This window comes from Vidua macroura, chromosome 4, assembly GCF_024509145.1.
Source record: "Vidua macroura isolate BioBank_ID:100142 chromosome 4, ASM2450914v1, whole genome shotgun sequence".
NCBI lineage: Eukaryota > Metazoa > Chordata > Aves > Passeriformes > Viduidae > Vidua > Vidua macroura.
Window position 1 is genome coordinate 28,512,050 of NC_071574.1, and position 21,769 is coordinate 28,533,818.

At 40.1% G+C, this 21,769-nt stretch overlaps 1 protein-coding gene across 3 annotated transcripts in view; it reads left to right on the forward strand.

Moving 5' to 3' along the window:
- The window catches only part of CSGALNACT1 (chondroitin sulfate N-acetylgalactosaminyltransferase 1), a 42,563-nt gene extending 21,581 nt beyond the window's left edge, over positions 1-20,982 (forward strand). The window contains exons 3-11 of one of the 3 annotated variants that reach the window (XR_008436904.1): positions 3,115-3,371; positions 5,015-5,932; positions 12,749-12,965; positions 14,166-14,267; positions 15,067-15,245; positions 15,596-15,690; positions 18,680-18,761; positions 19,109-20,330; positions 20,947-20,982. Coding sequence is in view for 2 of the 3 variants with exons in the window: in XM_053976425.1 (XP_053832400.1) it covers positions 5,299-5,932; positions 12,749-12,965; positions 14,166-14,267; positions 15,067-15,245; positions 15,596-15,690; positions 18,680-18,761; positions 19,109-19,392 (1,593 nt within the window). In the remaining variant the exon portion in view is untranslated. Of the gene's footprint in view, positions 1-3,114; positions 3,372-5,014; positions 5,933-12,748; positions 12,966-14,165; positions 14,268-15,066; positions 15,246-15,595; positions 15,691-18,679; positions 18,762-19,108; positions 20,684-20,946 lie in introns of those variants that run through there. The other 2 variants (XM_053976425.1, XM_053976426.1) reach the window with 2 other exon arrangements.
- The last annotated feature ends 787 nt before the right edge of the window (positions 20,983-21,769 follow it).

Genomic DNA, 21,769 nt, shown 5'->3' on the forward strand with positions numbered 1-21,769 from the left:
AGTAATCTTGATTTCTGTTCTGGACTGTCTTTGGGAAAGTTCCCTTCATGAACAGTGAGACCACATGTTAGACCATCCACTGACATCTACATGTAAGTGGATGGTCTTACACAAGTACACATGGACCTCAGAATTCAGCTAAAGGGGCACAGCAGGTAAAGTTACTGCTTCACCCTTATAAGAGGAGCCCAATCAAATTAGCAGAAATGGGGTCCAGATACTATCAAAGGCAAAAATTAGGACGTCTGCATTGGTTTTGTAGCTTCCAGAGTGAGAAGTCTATAGCAGTATCTTCAATGTAAGCTGCTTCTTGAATGAAGCAGCTACTTCTCAGTTCCTTTTCAAGACAAAATATAGTATTTCCAGGACTGTTAAAGTTTTGAGGGTTTCTTCTTTTCAAGTCAGCTTCTAACAGTTGTTGTAACCTATTTGCAAGATGATCAGACTGTAATTGTTATTTACAGAGAAAAATAGTGTAATTGTCCTTCTGTGGGCAGGGTCAGATGTTGAGAATTTCTGAGAGAACATGTGACAATGTAAGTAAGATTTTCTGTTGAAGATGACTCTGGAATTAAAGATTAGGAAATGAAGAGTTTTACAGTAAGTTGTCTACTGTTTTCAGCTATTAGCATTTAGCATTTTCATTCTGGATACTATTTCTTACTAATCCTTTATTTGGATTGAAGACTGAAAACCAGATGTTAAAACTTTGAGTGGTTTGTTTGGGATGTGTGAATGTCAACCCAAGAGGGAACGGTGGAATTTTTAACAGGGGACAATACAAGAAGGCTAAGAAGGTGCACCCAGACAGTTTATCAGACAAACTTTTTTCTTTATTCAGCCTTTAGCTTAATTCAGCCCTGTACAGATGAACTGGGCTGAGAAGTAGTTGAGAAATCATGATCTGGCCATAAGAAGAAATAGAATTAATTTTTGCATAAAGTATGTAAATTGCTATGTGAGACTAAATTTTAATCCCTGTGACATGTCCTATTCTGCTGAGGGTCTTGGGTTTCTGTTGAGAAGCTAAGGGGAAAAATCTTGTTCCTAACATTTAAAGCAGACAAATTTGTCTGCAGTGCTGTGCACAGTCCTTGTAATTAAGAAGTTCAAGGCAAATTACAAGTGGCTGCAGAATGTCTTTCTCTATTTTTGTAAGGCACTTAAAGTCTGGGTGGAACATCTGTTTCCTCCTCCCCACAGCTTATTTCAGAGATTATTATGATTCTAGTGAAATCTCACAGTGACATGTGCTGCTATTCAATGAAGATGTTTCAAACACCTACACAAAACCTAATTGCAGCTTCTGCCACTTACTGCCTCTACTGAAAAAAAAAAAAAAAAAAAGAAAATAAAAGGAATTTCAAAGTTTTGTGAGCTAAAATGGGAGTTGCCAGTCTGAGTTACACCTACAATAAGAAGCTGTGGCAGAAAGTACTTAAAAACATGGAATTATCAGGCATTGCTCATGTCATGTGTGCTGAGAGATCACTGCCTCTGCAAATATTACTGAGCTTTTGCCATTCATTTCTGTCCTTAACATGAGGAGTGCAGAAATTGTGAAGCTCAGAGGGGAGATATATATACAGAGATACTTTGGTTTGAGTATTGGTTTGAGTTTGAGTACTTTCTCCTGCACAGATTCTCAGTGTGGTTTTCAAGAGTCAAAAATTCAGACTTGAAATGCATTGTCATTTCTGTGCAGAGATGAATTTCCTGTATCTCTACAGTCCAATAAAAATTCAGATGTTTGTGAGAAACAGGGATGGGTGCATACCATCTGAAATTTCAAACCAACGAATTTTCCATTTTTTGCCACTCCCTGTGATTTGGTGCAACACCCTCCACTGTACAGAAATGTTTACAGAGTGCTTAGAGTGATGACAGAATCTGTTTCTGTGTTTAGAACACTTTTTGGGCCCAGGCTCCTTGAAAGCAAGTGAAAAGCACCTCTGTGAGCAGAGCTGACCTCTGGCTGGGCTAACAGGTTGAACTGAGGTTGAAGATGTTTTTGCAAGGGAAGGCTTTTTTAAGAATTAATGTCCTTTTCCTCAGCCACCAGACTAATCACTGCATATTTGTTACAGCTTCTCCTTGCAAAGAGACTAATACTACTTGATGCAGCTGGCTGCTGTGAAATACAGAGGCGTTTTTGTCAGTTCCTAGGAAAAAACCTGACATTTCAGTTTGTCTTCTCTTCATCTTGGTGTGAAACTGTATTGGTCTGGTGAGATCAACAGAATGGTTGTTAGGAGGAGTTACCATCCCTGGCTTTCTGATACTTGCCTGTGCAGCTGACATGCCTTAGCTGTGACCACCTTTGGTGTTGATTTAAAGTAATCTGCTTTTTTTGGCACTGGCCTGGACTGGGACTGCTTTCACAAGCATGCCCATGAGATAGTAGTACAGTAACAGCTGTATATTTAAATGTCAGTCAATGCAAGGCAATGCCGCTGAAGCTACCAGCACAATTTCATAAGACAGATCCAGAGTGCAAGCAATGAAAGCTTCTTGTCAGGATGTCTCCAGTCATGATGGTAAAATCCCTGTGAGGAAGGTTAAAGTCCTCATGGTCTCAATTCCTTACTATGAAAATGGTGTTTCAAAGGACAAAGTAGGTCTGCTAATTTACTGTTCTGAAATGTTTATAAAGATGCATCTTTGATGGCAGAGATTTCAAACCAAAAAAATATACAGAAAAGAGATAGTACCCTGAAGAGAGAGATACTATATTTTAGTGAAGATAGCTGTCAATATACATATATATTCTAAGGTCAACATTTGAAGAGCTCTTTGACCAAAACTCAAATCTGTTGCTGCTTATAGAAATTAAATAGTGTGTTTATCTAAGCCATTGAGATGTAATTTCAGTTTATACCATGTTAGTACAACTAATCCTTTCACTGATGTTCAGCTTCTGCCAATTCAGTCAATGGACTAATTGTGTGAAGGGAAGCATACAAGCACAGCAGTGTTTTATGTACTACATCTCACCACTTCCTGACCCTGTCTCCCTGCACACTACCTTCTTACAGTCTTCTAGCCAGATCTGTTGTACAGTTAGAAATGCCCAGATTAATTCTCCCTGCTTTGACAAGCTCCTTTACATTGCAGGAGGCCAGCATTTTTAGTGCATCCATAGGAAGCGTCTCCACTACAGCCTTTCACCACACAAGAGACAGACTGAAGATGTAGGCAGCTGACAAATGTGAAAGCAATGAAGAGGTGTTCTGAGGTTGACAGTGCTTTTCATAGTACACGCATTTTCTGGGAAAGGCATGAGAAGGGAGATAAACAGGCAATGATTTTGGCAAGCTGAGAAGAAGCTGTAGCAGACTAAGATGTTCCAAAGAGAAAATCACATCAAAAAGGTAAGGGTGCCAACTTCATCCTGTCCTTTTCTCCTGCTGCTTGAATATTTTCTTGAAAATCATCAATTCTTCCTTTGAAAATGCTGACATTTTCAGCATTTTCAGCATGGAGAACCCTATAAATGCTATAAAAGTAATTTAGCCTTACTTTGAAAAAAACACAGTACTATTTTTATGGCTCATTCTAGCCCCCTCAATTCCTGCTTGAAGTTGGGTTTTTTCCCAGAAGCTCTGCAAACTGATAAAATAATAACAGTCCAAACATCAGAAATATCCCTGTGTAACTGCTGCATATGGAGTAATAGTCAATCAAGACGGGGGAGGGGGCAGGAGGGGGGAAGCCACAGAGCAATTTACAAAAAGTCCTACATAAGACTTTGATTCAAGACTAGAAATAACTGAAAATAACTCTGAAAGTCTTAGTCAAACTGCTTTTGCTTAAGGGTGTGCAGCTAGGATGTATGCCTAAAAGGACTGTGACACTCTCTATCAAAAGAGTGTAATGATGGCATGCATGCATCCAAGGGGAGAGCATTAAGGGGTTAATTTGATTGTGGTTATGTCTAACAATGTGTAATCTAGGATGTTGCTCAGCCTTGATACCTAAGTGTACAGTCGGCTGAGTAAATGATGAAGTTCCTTGCACCAGCACGGGTTTGGGCCAAACCCAAGGGATTTTGAAAATCCCTCTGGTAATGTTCTCAGCACAATTGTTTTAATGTAGCTTATAGCTAGATCAATATTCAACTTCAATAATCTAATTTTTTCCCTTTTCTATATATACTTGAAGAAGTTTTATTAAAAATCCTAATGTTCCCAGTTCTACCTTCTCTGTGGTCTATAGTCCTAGGCAGACTCAAAAACATGGTCATACTGTACATTTTTGCACTGATTTTCATAATGTTATGAGAAACAGAAGAGGGTCTTGAAATGTTAAAATAGTGTGCAGTGATGACAGTTTCAAAATTGCAACAAAGCTTCTGCTGAGTTTGGGTAAAATCAGTCTGAGTGTTCCTAGAAAATGTCCTCTTCCTCATGATTTGGTTTTTATGGGAGCATCTGGAAGGATATGTCAAACAATGATAGTTGCAGTAATTGGCCTTGATAACAGTTAATAACAGTAATAACTTGATAACAGTTTTTAGTTTTCTGGTCAGCAGATTTCTATTCCAGGTCAGGCTTCATATGTTTGAATGGACTATATTTGTCACCTGGTGTTTTTGAAAAAATCTGCCTGGAAGCTAAAATGTATGTGGTAGCTGTGGGACTGAGTGCCTTCCTTTCAAAACCTGAGTGAACACTCCAAGATTTGAGAACACCTGAAGGGCCATCAATGCTGGATGAACTGAGCACTTTAGCATCCGACCACTAGACTCTTCCAAGTTATTCTGAAGCATGGGAGTCTTTGAGGCTTGGACTAGTTTTCCATTGGCAATGGGCCAAGCCATGTTACTAACAATGAAAACGATGCATATGGGATTTTCCACATAAGGATCTTGGCACCTTTAGGGTCTTAGCCCAAGCACTTCACAGCTTTGATATCTGCTAGAGCAGCTGAGAAACAAGGTAAATTAGAACATGCTAAATGGCCTGGACTGAATGACCAAATTCTAACTTGTCTGTCTTTGTCATTTGTCTTTCAGGTCCTCAGGCTCCATCAGCCACCGTCTGATCATATTGCAACAACATTGGTGGTGCCATGAGGATCAGGACGTGTCCTGTCTGCTTCTTATCTTTTGGTCCTGCTGGATATACACCAGAGAGTGCTCCATACAGAGGCAGAGCACACATTTCAAGAGAGCTGACAAACCAGTTCCTGCACATACATGCATCTGTGTAAGAGTACTCCAAGACCAAAGGCCTCTGTGGCACTGCATGGATATAAGAACTGTTGCATGTGTGGGTTTAGAAACTGTTTTTTTGAGATATGATGCTCCGACGAGGATTTATTCTATTTCTTCCCCGAGTTGCAGGCCTGCTGGTGGTGGCCTGTTGTTCAATGTCTATTGTTTATATGTTGGCTTGCACACCCAAGGGTGACAACCAGCAGCTTGCCTTGCCCAGGGTGCACAGTCCGACTGTGAAGGAAGGATATGAAGCCATTCTGCTAGAGCGAGAAGAGCAACACCGCAATTACATCATCAGCTTGAAGAAACAAATTGCCCAGTTGAAGGCTGAGCTCCAGGGCAGGACCGAGCAGCTTAAGAACATGCAGAACCAGTATCCAGACCCCTTGGACATTCAGCTTGACCACAGCAAGCCAGAGAAGGCCCAGGCAAACCTGTTGGCTTTCCTCCGTTCCCAAGTAGACAAAGCAGAGGTGCACAGTGGTGTTAAGCTGTCCACAGAGTATGCAGCAGTGCCCTTTGAGAGCTTCACCCTCCAGAAGGTTTACCAGCTGGAGACAGGGCTGACACGGCACCCAGAGGAGAAGCCTGTAAGGAAGGATAAGCGAGATGAGTTGATAGAGGTGATTGAATTAGCACTGGGGAGCTTGAACAAGCCAGATGGGGTCAGCAAAGCAAAACCCCGTGTATACACAGCCTCCGACTTCGTTGAAGGTTCGTATGCAGAGAGCAGGTTAGAAGGTCCACGCAGTGCTGGGGAGGAGCTCTGGTGTGACTGAGTTGCTGAGGGAGATGGGAGCTGTGTCAGAGCACAGATGTCTGGGATGGTGTTAGTGCTGTGAGCAAGCAACGCTGTCTCAGGCACAATTGCAAAATGGCAGCTTTCCTGGGGAACAGGACTTTGTGACAACAAAGCCTGCCAGTCTGCTGTAGTGACACCAATGTGTTCTCACAGCTCTCTAGTCATGCCTCAAAACTGACAAAGCAAGGAGTGACCGACCAGGCTGCAATCCCAGATCTATTTCCAGAGTTAACTGCAACTGCAGTTCAAATCCATGCGGCCATTCTCCTCCTTTGTGTTTGCTGTTTAGTTTATCTTTTCAAAATATGTTTCTACAGTTTTTATAGGTGCCGAACAAGCATGTATGACTGTTTGGCACCACCTGGTCACAGGCAGGTCTGTGAGCCTGGATCTGGACACTCTTCCATGTGAGAGGGTGAGGAGAAAGGAGATGTTTCCTGACACACATTGCTTAATACCAATTAAGCTGTGAGCCTGCCTTTATGCATAATTAAGAGACTTTGACCGGGTATCAGTGCTGTGCTTGGGGAACAAGTGCAGAAAGAAGTGGGGAAGAGATGCACACTAGTGCTGGCTCTGTGGAGGTTCTTCATGCACTAATGGTGTTGCTGGCTTTCTTATACCATGGTGAAATACTCCAGAGGGAGGAAGCCTTTCACGTGACTTAGAGCTCAAGAAACTGGAGGCCTGTGTACAGCTCAGTCTGAGCTCAAGGAACCTTCCTTGCGTCCTCCCCTGCAGGTGCAAGGGAACAAATTCTAATTCTCACTCATCAGTGCAGACTGATTTGTTTGCAAATGCTGCGATCCATGTATTAGGGCTGGAAACAAAGAGACGGCAGAAAATTTCCCTGCCAAATCCCTTTGGACATCTCTGTGACCTCTCGTCACTCTCTTTTCCCCTAACTTAATTCTCCCAAGGATGGCAAAAACAGCCAATCAGGACAAATCCATTTCTCTATGAAACTTCAGTATGTGTAGGGAGGACTGAATTATCTGCTACAGTTCTGCATTTCAAGTATAGTTTGGACTGTGGACTTGTTTTGGAAACAGTGCTCTGCAGGTGCTACTGCCTACACAGTAAGTGAGTAATAAGTTGGATTCTATGTCAGCTTCTGGCAACTTAGTATAAGTCCAGCAACACAGCAACCATTAACCCAGCCACCAAGCCAGCTGTTTGCATTTTCTGGAACTGCCGTGGGCAGCTGGAGATTTCTGGGAGTGCCCAGATTTGCACTGAAAGTAATAGCACTAACCCTCTAAGTGTTTTCCAGCTGCTTTAGCAATAACAGCACACAAAAGCTGTGTGCCTCTCTTATGTTAAATGTGGGGCTACTGCTCTCATCTTAAGGTTGATCAGGTGGAGAGATGTGCTGAAATGAAAATCAGGTAATCAGGGTCAGAGACAGGATGTAAAATCTGAACTGCTGCTGTCAGTATGGGGGATTTGTGTCCTTGTTTCTGCTCTTCTTAGACATGCCTTTGACACCAGCTTTACTCAAGTGTGTTGCTGATCCTGAGTCTAGCTAGAACATAGAGCTGTGCACAGCAATCTTGTTTTCTTGGGCCTCCTGTGTGGATTTTTCTTTTCTTGTGGATCCTGGCACCTGCCATCACTTTTTCAGTACTAGTTCATTGCTAGGCAGGGTGGTGGTGTGGGGCAATAAACTCAGTTGGGATCTGTATCTCTTCCTTTTTTTTAATTTTGGGCATTTATTATTGTCTTTGCAGAGGGAAATGTTTCTTCAAACACTTGCATTTAAGGAAAAATGTTTTGTCTCTGTGGCTGGGGTATCTTAAAATTAGTGTTGCATTCTCTGCACTTTCTAGGCAGAATAACTTGTGCATGGAAATTAGACTATGACCCTAGTACCTTACATCTGAGTTAAACTCCTTCTCAGCAGATTTGCTGTTACATGAAATTTGGATAGGATTCTCAGTTCTCTTCTCAGAGCAATAGCTGACACGTAGTGGAATTTTCCATTTCCCCCCCCCTTTAATCAAAACCAAGAGAGCCACGCCTTCTCCCTGGAGGACGAGATGTATCCATCTGGCTGCTGCTCTGCTTAGCTTCTCTCTTGACAGAGGCACTTGGGCTGTTCAAGTGCTTTGATGCTACCCTTTCCCCCTTATTCCTCCCACTTATGAACCAAGTTCAGTAGCTTTCTGCCAAGGGGTGTCAGTAAGAAACAGCATGGGGAAAAATGAGAAATTTCTCTGTATTATAAGCCGGCAAAGGACTGCTCTGTTTCCAGTAAAAAGCCAGTTGCTCAGAAAGCAGGATAACATGTCTGGTCATTAATTTATGTAAATAGCAGCAGTGTCAAATAGATCTGGGAGTCATTAATTTTCTCAGAGATGGAGATAATAACTTGGAGACTCTGACAAGCCTCAGTAGTGTGTTCCATAGGTGAATGGAATCACTGCCTGATGATATTCTTTCCTAATATGAACAGTTACAGAAAATCCCTGGATTTTTAAGAAATGCCCTTCCATAACACCTTCAAATATGCTGGATCAAAAGTTTTCCTACTTGATGTGGCTGTCTAGTGACTGGAATTTTAATCAACATCTCAGAGGCAAATGAAAAAGGAGTAGCTTTGCTTCCTCAAATGGGCAGCTACTGGTAGAGCTCTATCTGCTGGAATTTTTCCATGGGAGCTTATTGGGAGAAAGGAATGACACTTTTCATCAAAGGAGAAGATGCTGTATTTTACTGCATGTGAAGTGGGAACACCATTGTAGTACTGAGTTAAAATGAGGACAACAAATTCTGATAAATCCTCATAGTGGCTCCTACATATCTAACACAAGGGAACTAATGAACATGAGTCCAGGGAGTGTTTCTAGAGATACTAGGAGACTTGAAGCCTGTAGTCTGTGTAACTGAGGCTAGAGTTGTCATCCACTCAACAGCATTTTGTTAAGAATGCATGGCTGTTTGCTAGTTACACATTTCATGCAGATACACATAGGTGGCATTTGTTTGCCTGCCCTGCTGAATAGACAATCAGGTATTTTCCATTTCTTTAGAGAGCCCTGGGAATTGCTGCTCTGAAGACTGGAGACTTGCTTTTTCATCAGTTCTTCAGCTCAGGCCATTTTTGCTTCTCACTTGTTCTTTTCCTTCATCTTAGGGCCATCCTATCTGCTGACACATAGCTCCTGTTTACTTTTTTACATTGGGTTTCCAAAGGCTTTGACTTTTCTCTCTGCCTCTGAAAGGAATGGTGTGCATATTCTGAAATGTATCTGCTGTAATGGAAGCAAAAGATAATCTATTAACCTTTTATTATCCATATTTAATATCTAGCCTTTCCAAGGCTTTCATTTCAGAAGAAATCTTTTAAGGAAAGATTTTTTGTTTACTTTTTTGAGACTATTTTTTTCCTCCCCTCATAGTTCATATCTTGGAATTGAGGCTGCTTGACACATCTTCCTGAATCACGTAGAAAGTCATGGTGGCACAAATAAAGTAGAACCTTTGGAAATGGAAAAAATTTGTAAAAGGCAGGATGTTCTGCTGGGTGAGTCGCCAGAGCGACTCAGGACATTCAGACTCATTTCCAAGGCTCACGGCCTGCCCTTGGGCAAATCACTTTGTTCTCTGCTTCTAAAAAGAAGATACTTTAAAAGGAAAGAGCATTTTTTAAAATGGAAAACAAATAGTTTAAATATGCATGAAGAATAGCCATTCTAATTAGAGGCATTAAACTTGCATACAGTTCTCTTCAGTATAAGAGGTTAGGATTATAAATTCTTGCATTACCATTTTGCACAAATGTCTGCACCTAAGCTACTTGTTTTCAGCCACAGTAGAAGTAATAAACAAGAACAAAACTACAGAGTTAGAAGCAGCCTCTGTGTGTATAGCCCTAGGAGGGACCCCAGTCAGGTCACAAACTTACATTCCTTTTTAAGGTACTTTTTATTTGGCAAGTGTTGGGGTTTGTTTTGTTTTGGAATGATTTTGAGCTTGTAAAAGTTTTTGGTTTTTAGTTTGTGTAGTTGAAGAAAAAGTTTGGAATGTGTTGGATTGTGTTTTTAAGGTTGTTTATTGTCTTTTTTTTTATTATTTGTTGAGTTTTGGTTAGTAAGGAGGTTATAGTATTTTGTTTTTGTTTTTTGGGTGGTGTTTACTTTTTATATTAAAAGTTATGAATAGTTTGTTTATAATAATGTGTTAATATTTATTATTTATGTTGGATAGTGTGTTTTTATTTTAAACTAATAGAAAAGTGTTACTATTACAATAAGATATGGAGGATAAAGATAAGGAGAAGAAGGTTAGGATATGTCTAAATTTTTTTATTTTGATTTTTTGAATTATATTTTTAATTTTTTTTTATTTTGTGTTAATTTAAATATTATACTGTTTAAATTTTTGTGATTTGTAATTTTTTATATAAAATTGATAGTCTTCTCTACAGGTTAAAATTAAAGTTATAGATGTTTTTGATTTTAGATTTCCTTTATTGGGTAGTACATCTCGCCAGGGAAGTGAAATTTGTGGGGTCATTGTTTCTGTGCTGGGGTAGGTAGAAGAGAATGTAAAAGCAAAAGCTGAGCTATTATGTGGTAGATATTATTAGATTTGTTAATTTAGAACTTTTTTATTATGAAAAAATGTCAGTTCACTATGTCAAACATGTGAAACAGTCTTGTCAATTTATCTCTAAAGAGAATGCAAATCAGATTTAATTTAGAATTTTGTGTAGCTGAATGTCAAAAGGTGCCTTAACCTTTCAAATACAAACATCTTTGGTAAAACCTGTGTTCAAAAACTGCATGAGCAAATGAGTGCACCCAACAATGCACTCAGATCATCAGCAGGCTTTCTGTGAGAATAAATGGATGAGCAGAGTTCAAAGGCCCAGATTTCTATTCTCAGGCCACCAGGAGGAGGAAATCAAGGGACTCTTAGGCCACTATTCAGATGAGCTCCAGTACAGTAACAGATGTAGTTCATGGTCTGCACCGTGGGCAGACTTTATGAAAAAAGCTAGGGGGAGTCAAGGGCACAACTTTGAAAGATTAGCAGCAAAAGAATTATGGAGCTGCTATCTCCTTAGATTCATTTGCTATGCTAGAAGGAGGATTGGAGCATTTGTTGAATCATCAGCTTATATTAAAAAAAAAACATGAAGTGAATAACAGATCAGTAAATCTGCATATATTATTAACCAGCTGAAGTGTTCATTAAGAATAAAACACTTGGAGAATGATAGTGAAGATAAGACAGTCCACAGAACTCTCTCCAGATAAAATCACACCTCATTAGTCTTTTGATTATACCAATGTAAAAGTTGCAATACAAGATGAAGAGATTATGTCACTTTGCTCTTTGAAGAAAACTTTGACCCAAACCTTCACAAGAAATATAGACAGAGTTGATAGTCTATGGGTGAGATGCCCAACCATGTTACACATCAGGGAATAACCAAAATTTAAAAAAAAAGCAAGCCTTATTTTGGTCTTGTTTTTCATAACTAGAAGAAGCTATGCTTCCTAGCCAGATGAAGAGGGAAGAAAAGAAAAGAAAAGAAAAAAAGAAAAAAAAAAGAAAAGAAAAGAAAAGAAAAGAAAAGAAAAGAAAAGAAAAGAAAAGAAAAGAAAAGAAAAGAAAAGAAAAGAAAAGAAAAGAAAAGATAAAAGAAAAGAAAAACAAGTTAAGAGGAAGAGTTTTTTTCAAGACATTTGTGCTTGTCTCTTTAACTTCTGCAAGAGATGGACAGCATTGCAATTATACTATAGTGCTGATTAAGTTGTTAAGATGTTTACAGTGGCTTAATTACTAGTTAGAATTAGCATTAATTTTTCTTTCTTAAACCTAATGGATTTGCCAGTGAAAAAGCTTCATTTTGATATACACTGTAGGGACTGAAGTATCATTTAGAGTGGATAAAATCTATAGCCTTTTTGCCAACTTGATCTCATTTAGGATTTTATAGTATTTCAATGAGGCATGATCAAGGCTTTTATAGTTCATGCTGGCTCTCAGCATGAACCAGACCAATTTCACCCATCAAGTATGTTAAAAGTTTCTTCCATATTGGAAATAAATACATGATTGTATGAAATTTGTATCCTGGTCTAGCCTCTGACAAATTGTAGTGTTATCCTTGCAGACCATTACTTGACCAGGAGTGGGCATTAATAAAGAAAATAGCAGTCTCTTGAGAGTTGAGTAACAGGAGAGTTTTGTCCTGACTGGCAGCGGGTGAAATTGATGGCTGGGGCTTGTTAGCATAGTTTTATCAGGGGACTTTCCAGAGAACCTCCCAGTGCTCATCTTGAAATTGCCTTTCTGGGAGATGGCTTAATCCCTTCTGTTGCAGGGAGGCAGACTGCCTTTGCAGTCCCTCTGCATCCCATTACCATGCATGTCTGCATTGTGCAGTTGGAACAGTCTGAAAAATAAGGACAGTACATCTGCTGGGTTATACTGAGAGTGAGCAGTTGGTAATCTTCAAGAGTTGGTAACTCAGCCAGGCCTTGGAATGTGCCTGCAAGAATATCAAACAGCTCCTGCATCCCAGGGCTCTGTCCCTGCTACAGTGATGGCCTCCTCTGAACGACAGTGGACTGTGTATTGGTTTTAAAGTAAATATCTCATTGCCTCTGCTGCATTTTCAGCTTAGATGTAGCAACTTAAGACTTTCCCCTTTCATTTCCCCCCCAGGAGCCCAACTTTAATACAAAAATCTCTTCATTATTGTTTTCATTCAGGGATCTACCGCACAGAAAAAAATAAAGGCACATTGTATGAGCTGACTTTCAAAGGAGATGCAAAACATCAGTTCAAGAAGATTGTTTTATTCCGGCCTTTTGGTCCTGTAATGAAAGTGAAAAATGAAAATGTCAATATGGCTGACACACTTATTAATGTCATTGTGCCATTGGCCAAGAGAGCCAGCAAATTTCAGCAATTCATGCAGAATTTCAGGTGGGTTTCCTTCAATGCTGCCTTTACTTTTTCTTACTTGGAAAGTAAGATGCAATTAAAAGAGTTATCAAAACCTCACTCACTGCTACTTTTACATAACAGTTTATTGTGCCACAAAGTGATTTTTGAGATTACAGACTGAAAGGCATTTGGTTGGTTAATGCATTGTGATTAGCAGTAAAAGCAATTATATTCCAGTCATCAGGGTTTCTGATGCACATGTACCTGACTTAAGAGTCTCAATCTGTCTGTTGGGCACATACAATTGCGGTAACATGAGAATGTCATGCAGTAGTTGCAAAGGAGCATTTCTGAGGAAAAGGAGAATTGGTGCGCCCAGACACTTTGCTAAGCTCCATTAGATATAATATTAAGGCAACAAAAGGCAAGAAGGAAATGTATTTAAGCTTTCAGCATAGTTACTCTTAAGCTATTATTTTTCAGCACAGACATGATGTTCAGAGGGAGAACTTAACTGAGATGTAACTTTAAATAGCTGCTCAGAAAAGACTGTGTTATCAAAAGATACTTGCTCTTACAATGGCATGTTTTGTCTCATTACAACCATCTAAAAATAGGCTCCTTGTCTAAATTAGCCTTCTGATTAGTATTCTGATTATCTGTTTTAGATAGTCTCTCAGAATCAGAGAGAAATCGCCCTCTGGTAATGCTGATCTCTCTGCTGGTTACAGATGAACTCTTACTAACTAAACTTAGTGCAAGTGAGGTACAGTTCTAGCATTTGTTCAGATTGGTCTACCCTTGAGCTACGCGTTTGATGTCTACTTAATACTTAGGTTTTAGTAAATGCCAAAGATCTGAACTCTGGAATATCTGTTACAAAAACTCAAGGTTATGAGGTAGGGTATTATAAAAATCTTCCTTCTCATATTCTTCTGGGTGCTGAAGTTGTTGCCTGCCTGATCATTATTCCTGAGGCTGGATGGCCTCTTTTAACAGTGTCCTATTAATTTAACAAATGCTGCTTAGAGAGCTGGTACCTAATCTGCCTGAAAGACAGACTTCTGTCTCTTCTAAGGGAGAAAGTGAGCCACTTTGTCAGGAGAAGAATGCCTGTCAGTGAATCATGTCCCCAGGAATGCCTCTGAGGTTCACCCTATTCTGCCTTCCTCAGCTGCTGTAGATTATTGAAGGAAGCAAACTTCTGTGACAAGTCACAAATCTGTCTCTTTTCTCCAGGGAAATGGGCATTCAGCAGGATGGAAGAATTCACCTCACTGTAGTTTACTTTGGAAAAGAGCAAATGAATGAAGTCAAATCAATTCTTGAAAATACCTCTAAGTAAGTACCTGAACATCTGGTGTGTGCTGTTCATATACAGCGATCCTACGTGAAGTGGAGAATTGATAACTCAAAACTCATAGTTGTGCCAAAAGGTTCTAAAGTGCATTGCAGAAAATAGCTTTCTTTTTGTATCAAATAAAAATGGTGTTACCCAGAGAGTCCCATAGAGTGGTCTTTAGAACTGCAGAGCAGATTTTAACTCAATTTACCTCAGTGCAACTGCTTTTTTTTCTCTTTTTTTCCTCCTCCTCCACACACTGGTAACTCTTTAGTTCTTTGAAAGTGGCTTTGACTGTTAGGAGTGAAAGCTGACTTCCAAAGGCAGGTGGAAGACAATTTCAGTAGAGCACAAAGGAACTGGATACTTTTGGTCAGTTCTGCTCTGTTGAGTTTGGTTACAGATGTGAGTTTGTCAAGATCACGTGGCACTGCAGCCTTTTGCTTGTCTTCTCTGTGTAGGAAGAAGACCCTTGTATAGATACAGTAATGTAACCACAGGTAATTGAAAATTGTATACTGTAGATATTTTTGTTAATCTAAACCTTGTTGGGATTTTTGTGAGATCTGCCCAAAGAATGTCTGTGACAGGAGTGCTAGTGTGTGAGTACACAGGTCAAGCTCTGAACATAGATAGGAAATCTCCTCAAGAGTCAAACAGGACATCTCTTCCCTCCAGCTGCTCTCAGAACTGTGATACTACAGATTTCTACATTAATTCTTTCATATGGGGTTCCCACCCCCAACTTGTATTAAGAGCTGGATGGACAAGGTAAGCTGCTAAATATTTTCCTTCTAGGTCAGCCAACTTCAAGAACTTTACCTTCATCCAGTTGAATGAAGAGTTTTCCAGGGGCAAAGGATTAGATGTTGGTGCTCGATTTTGGAAAGGAAACAATGTTGTTCTCTTTTTTTGCGATGTGGACATATACTTCACAGCTGAATTCTTGAACTCCTGTAGACTGAACACACAGCCAGGTACTGCTCCTCATGAAGTGCATTGTCTTTCAACAGGTTCCACCTATTATGTAAAATCCTTCACCAGAGTATTCTTGCCTTTCAATTGGTAATGAAGCTACTGTAAATCAGTTGTAACAGTTCCTGCTCCCAGTGTGATAAAATCTCTTGCCTTCAGCACCTCTGCTTTCTGGAACAGGATCTTTTTATTAATTACATCCTCACATTCACATTCTCATGGAAAGAACATAGGCTTAGTGGAAAACTTGAGTGACTTTGTCTGTATTTGGTCAGGCCTGAACTGTACCTTGTAAGAGACAAGTGTGTTTTATACACCTTTTTTTAAAAAAATAATCCATTGTCATTTCCAGGGAAGAAGGTATTTTATCCTGTTCTCTTCAGTCAGTATAATCCCAGTATAATTTATGGTCACCATGATTCCATACCATCTTTAGAACAGCAGCTGGTAAGTACATGCTTCTCTGAATGCCTGCTTTTATTTGAACAAAGCATGTTTTAAAGATACATGTGCTCTTGGATAGCATTTCCCTATTTCTTGTGCACAGTGACCACCATACAGACAAAATTAACTGCAACACTCACCTTACTATGAGTTCTGCAATGTGTTTCACTGGGAAGTACATTGGTGCCATTTATTTTAAACCTTTTTGAAGTCCTTACATGGAAACTAAGAATTTTAAAACTGTCTGCTTCTCTGCTAGAAGGAATTTACTAACTGGTGAACAATTCCTCCATGGTGTGCTATCTTGGGGTGACAGTCCTTGACTTGCTCTGATTTCTTCCTATCACGGAATACTATTTGCATTTGAAGACATGACATTTGTAAAAAGCAGAGCTGTCCTCAGATCAGTCAGTAAAAAGAGAATTCCAGGGGCTGTCACAGTTATTCCCCACTTACTTGAACACCTTACAGTGGCTTTTCCCTTCCCACAGTTCATGACTGAGCTGCCTGTGAGCAGACAGTGTGTTTCTGAAGTGCCTGAGTCAAATCACATGCTTGGTTGGAGCTGTCACTTTATTCTGGCACTGATACAGCACAGCACAACTCCACCAATTTTCATCTCACCTGCTTATTTTTGATATGAGAACAAAGCAATATTTTTAAAAACATTTCCATAAGGCATATTATTAAGACATGTATGAGTCTCCTGAATGAGGAGGGAGCTGTTGTGAGGAAGAAAGAGCACACAGATAGGAGGTTCACATGAATGTTAGTGACCAAGCCATTGCTTGGCACCGCTGCAGACACTGTTCTCCATTCTCTTGTGCTCTGGTGTTGCACTGTTGTTGAACCTAAAGGCCTGATAGAAGGGAGTCTTGCTTCTCTCCAGAGTCAGTGGGTCACAGTCCTCTGCCCACTAGTGCTGCTAAATGGCATAATTTTCAAATTGAAACATAAGCGAACTATGCAGCTTCATTCAGTTCCTCTGGGCCAGGTCCTAACGTAGCACATCTGCCTCTCTTACTGCCAGGCACTCCACTTACTAGGGCTCATCCTGTCCCAGGCTGGACACTGTCCCCAGAGCATCCCAGTTTCTATTGTTGTTCTGGGTAGGTGTGAATCGGGGTGGTGTGAGCCCTGGGTAGGGCTGGTAGGGTGGTGTGAGGGACAGTTGAAAAAGATCACCTGGGGTCTGAGTCCAGTCTTCTGTCATCACTACCCCCACCTTGTACAGTTCCTCTATAAAAATGAAGAATGAGAGTTTGAAAAGTCATTCCAAAATATTTTAAAGTAATTTTTTGCCTACTGCTCTCTGTGTTATGAGACATATAGCCAGAAAGCCTTTTACTGAAGAGTCTGAAAAATTCCTTGTTTTGTTTTTTACTCAAAAGAAATTTGTTCTGATCATACCATGGGATTTACATAAGCTTCTTAAGCTTCTTATTCTGAAAATATTTATACCTAATATTAGAACCATAAAATTTGATGCTTATGTCAGAAAAGCTTCTTGATTTAAAGAAGTACAGCCAATCACATCTTTATGTATATTTTTACATTTTCAGCCCAAATTAGTTGCCAGGCATAAGGCCAGATCTATGCCAATAAAATAAGACACTGTTAGCTCTTTCTCCAGGAACTTGGGATGCTGAGAAAAAAAAAAAAAAAGCCTTCAGAAATCTTAGATAGAATTTGATTTGTGTTTGATTTGTGCAGCAGCCACTTGCCCTAATGGGAAATAATGCTAATGCACATGAGTAGCTTGCTGTAAGGGCATCGTGATGGAGACTTCTTGTTACAGTGCAGGCCTGACAGATACAATCTTATTTCTTTTCATTGGCTTCTTCGGTGACTTGGCTTTTTCAAGGAAAGGAGAAATGAGAAATGAAATGTATAGCAATGTGAGCAGTAAAATAAAATTTTAAAAAAGCATTTGAAGTGACCAGAGTTATGAACAAAAAGGGGAAGCATGAACGATAAACCAGGGGAGAAAATTTTGGAAGAGCATTTCTTCATTAAGGAGATACTGGGATTTGTAAATGCAGAAATGGAAATTCTCTTTCCTCATCTTCTGAAATTCTGTCACAACTAAGTCAAAATTTTCCAAAGCAGCTGCTAAGGGATAGGTTTCTAACCAAGCATTTAAGACTGTGAAGTACTGCTGACTTGCTCAGAGGATTTAAATGCCTATCCCAGTCCCTTGAAGCTCTTGGATGTCTCACCACATTGGGTTAGGTCACTCACATGCATGAATTATGACCTTAGAGATCTGTTCTTGGATATCTGCTTTTCAGATATCCAAAATTATAGACATGGTTTCTCAGTGCTCTGATTTTCTACCTGTAATACATAATGTTTTCATTGTCCATCTCAGGAAGGCAGACCATTCATTTTTACAAAGGTTTTTATGGGACATACATCTATCACCCAGCATTTCTGGAGTTCAATTTTAGGTGAATATAACAGTTCTGTAACGGAAAATTGTTCTTGTTACTCAAAATCAACATAATCAAAAAGCTGTTGATTGTGTGATCAGATTAGAACCACTGTTTTCTTCTAGAGCTCTTGTGGTCCACTATGCAGATGCCACCATCTGCTCTGACAGCAGAGTCTGGCTTCCCTGGTTTACCAATATGTTTCTTACATCAGGTGTGAACCCTACAGAAAGTAACAATTTTGGAGGATGCTTTGCCTGCAAAGAAATAATATCCAGAGGTGTGATATTGTTCTACTTGGTCTACAACAGCAGGAGTGGAGCAAAACCTGATTGTTCTGGATCAGGGGGGTTATCCATGATAGCTAAGAACACAGCTGTTTGGGTGGGGGGGCAGATACAGCCAATGAGTATCTACAAAAACAGGTTCAGGACCAGCTGTGGATTTTCATGGGGAAGAATAAAAGGGCAGTTGCTCCTATTTCTGACCACATTCAGGTCAGAATGCTCACTCTGAAAGCATTTCTGCCTCTATGTAAATATTCCTTTCCCTCCATGCAGATTATTAAAAAAGAAACTGGATTTTGGAGAGACTTTGGTTTTGGGATGACTTGCCAGTACAGATCTGATTTTATCAACATAGGTAAGAAAAATACACTCCAATACACCTGCCTTTTTGCTAAAACATAGAAAATTATGATCAGCCTCCCTTTCCTTTGCCAATATGTCTGCGTCACTAATTTGCAGCATTGCTGTGGTTAGATGTTCAGGCTTTTCCTAGGTGCAACAGAATTACCAGAATCTAAACACTGCTTACAAATAAAATTACAAATAAAGAACTTTTTTTCTGATAGTGGAAGATTTGAAGATGGGCAGCTTAATGTTCACAGGAAGTGTGTGTGTGTTAAAGGGCTGACTGGAGTCAGAAAACAGCTGCATTGAGTTTGCCAACAGATTTCTAGTTTTATTTTGAATTTTTTTCTGTGTCAGGTGGCTTTGACCTGGACATTAAAGGCTGGGGTGGTGAAGATGTGCATCTGTACCGCAAGTACCTTCACAGCAACCTCATGGTGATCCGAACGCCTGTCAGGGGACTCTTCCATCTGTGGCATGAAAAGCAGTGTCTGGACGAGCTGACTCCAGAGCAGTACAAAATGTGCATGCAGTCCAAGGCCATGAATGAGGCTTCTCATGGCCAGCTTGGGATGCTTGTTTTCAAGCAAGAGATTGAGACACACCTGCATAGACAGAAATTGAGCAGTAAGAAGACATGAATCCAGAAAAGGAGGTTGAAAGCCTCTGAACTGGACTTCAGGGTGTTTTGGAAAAGAGGTTTTAACCAGAAAAGTTGGGATGAGACTGAAAGAGGATGGAGATTCCAGCAGGCTGGCAGCAAAAGAAGAGGAAAAGTGTCTGTCCTCCATACTTCTGTTTTTATTCTAATGGGGTTTTTAAGTATCCCACTATCCTGACTGTTCAGCACTTGCTTCTGGGGAAGACTTGAACAGTTGATGAGATTCAAGGTCACATCACAGAGACAATGAACATTATATGTTATTATGTGACCAGTGTGGTATTCACATTAACAAATGGGTGTGTTTTTCTTTTGAATGTTTGTAAGATGTGTACAGTTATTTAAAGGATTGACCTTTTGATGGGCCAATAATTAGGAGGTATTTTCTACATCTAACTTGACATATCTAAAAAGGGCTATTTTTGAATAAGTACAGAGACTCCTGCTCTGAGAAGGACATCTGATTGTTAACCACCGTAAAACCGGAGTGACCAAAAACACTCTTCCTTTAAGGGGCTGGGATGGGTGAACAGCAGCAGTGCATTAACAGGCCATTCCCAGTTAATCCAGAGAAGGAGGTTTCTCAGGAAGTGCTTTCTAAACTTAAGAAAGAGAAAAAACTTACTGATCAAGTGTAATGGTTGAAAAATGCTGGAGGGTACTGTTTGTTCTCCTCTGTGGACAGTGAACCAAAAGCAATGAGCCACATCTGTATCATGTGAATCACATTATCTATTTCTCCTTTAGAATGCTGTAGGTATTTCAAGACTTATTTTTAAATGAAATTCATTTGGCTTGAGAATTATTTTGCCATACTTCAAGTTTTCTACTTCTAGCCTTAGTAGGAAATAGTACAACCTTCCAATGCTTGGAAAATGCTCTGCAGATCTGTGTTCCTGTGGATGGGAACTGGAATTGGTAAGTGATTTTTCTACAAAACCTGGGCACTGGAAGGCAGAAGCTTTTTCATGCTGAAGAAAAGGAAATACATATCAACTTGCAGTACTGATTTAGCAGGAGGCTTTAAACTCCAAATGCCAGATACCAAGAGTGATGAACATCTTCTGACTTTATACCAAAGTATTTCTTCTAAACCAAATATAGAGTCTTGCCCAGGGTATAGAAAGCTTTCTGTAATTAACAAAATAAATTTTTGTGATGGACTACTGGACGCTGCAAATTCTCTTATGATAATTATAGGTACTAATTGTAGAAACTAATCTTCATAATAGTTTTTGTTGCAATTGCCTAAAACTGTTGAAAGTCTGAGTTACTGCTCTTATAAAGCATTTTCTTTTAATGCTGCTATTTACCATTTTAATACATACTAGCCAACAAAAACTGCATGGGCTTGTAAATCCCATTTGCTTACCTAAATGCTGTTTCTCTGAGCAGTCTCTTTGTTTTTTGGATTCAGATTAATTCAAGGCAGTCTGAACCAGATTCTAATTGGGTTTTTGGCTTGTAAAAGCTGGGGGGAAAAAAGGTAGCACTGAACAATGAATTAACTACTCTTTGTTGTGCGGCTGTGCAGTAGGAAGAGCGCTATGAACCTCTTTTGAAAGCACTGCATGCAGGTTCTGCAGACAGAGACCATGCTGCTGTAAGTACCTTTTCCTTGGACAGGTTTATACGTGTTTGACTTTTGCTGGTGCAAAGGATCCGCATTGCACTTGCCTTGCAAATCACCAAGTGTCCAAAACACTGCAAAAATACAAAAAGAATAGAAACTTTGTATACTTTAAAACCTCAACCCCAAAATACGTCACTTACCATAGAAACTTCAGCAATCACTCAAGTAGATACTCCAAAGAACGACTTTGTTCCCAGAACACATGATAAATTATTTATAAAGGGCTTTGTATTGATGAAGTAACTTTACAAACATTATGCAATAGGAGGAGACAGGTATGGCTTGTTGAGTGCATATCAAAGCGTGGTAACACAGCTGCTCCAAGGCAAAAGTTGTTCCTACAGTCCCACTTAAACCTGAATTTGAAAATGGGTGTTGTACACTGTTGCATCCTGGAGTTTGGGTTTAGATTAGGGTTTTTAATTTATGTTAAAGTAAGTCAAGTTCTGTAATCCCGCGTTTCCCCCGCGTTGTTCCCCCCCGCGGTTTCTGCCCCCATGTTGCCTGCTGCCGGCTCTTACCCCTGTGCTGCTCCTGTAACCACCCTGCGATCCGGCCCCGGGAAACCCCGTGCTGGCCACACGATCCTGCTCGGCCCGTGGCTCGGTGCCCGCCCCTGCAGGGTTCTCTGGTTGGTCGCTGTTGCGGGTGTCACCGCCACGGCAGCCGCCCCTATTGGGCGGCAGGCCGTGGATCCTCTCGCCCCGCCCCTCTATAAAGCCCT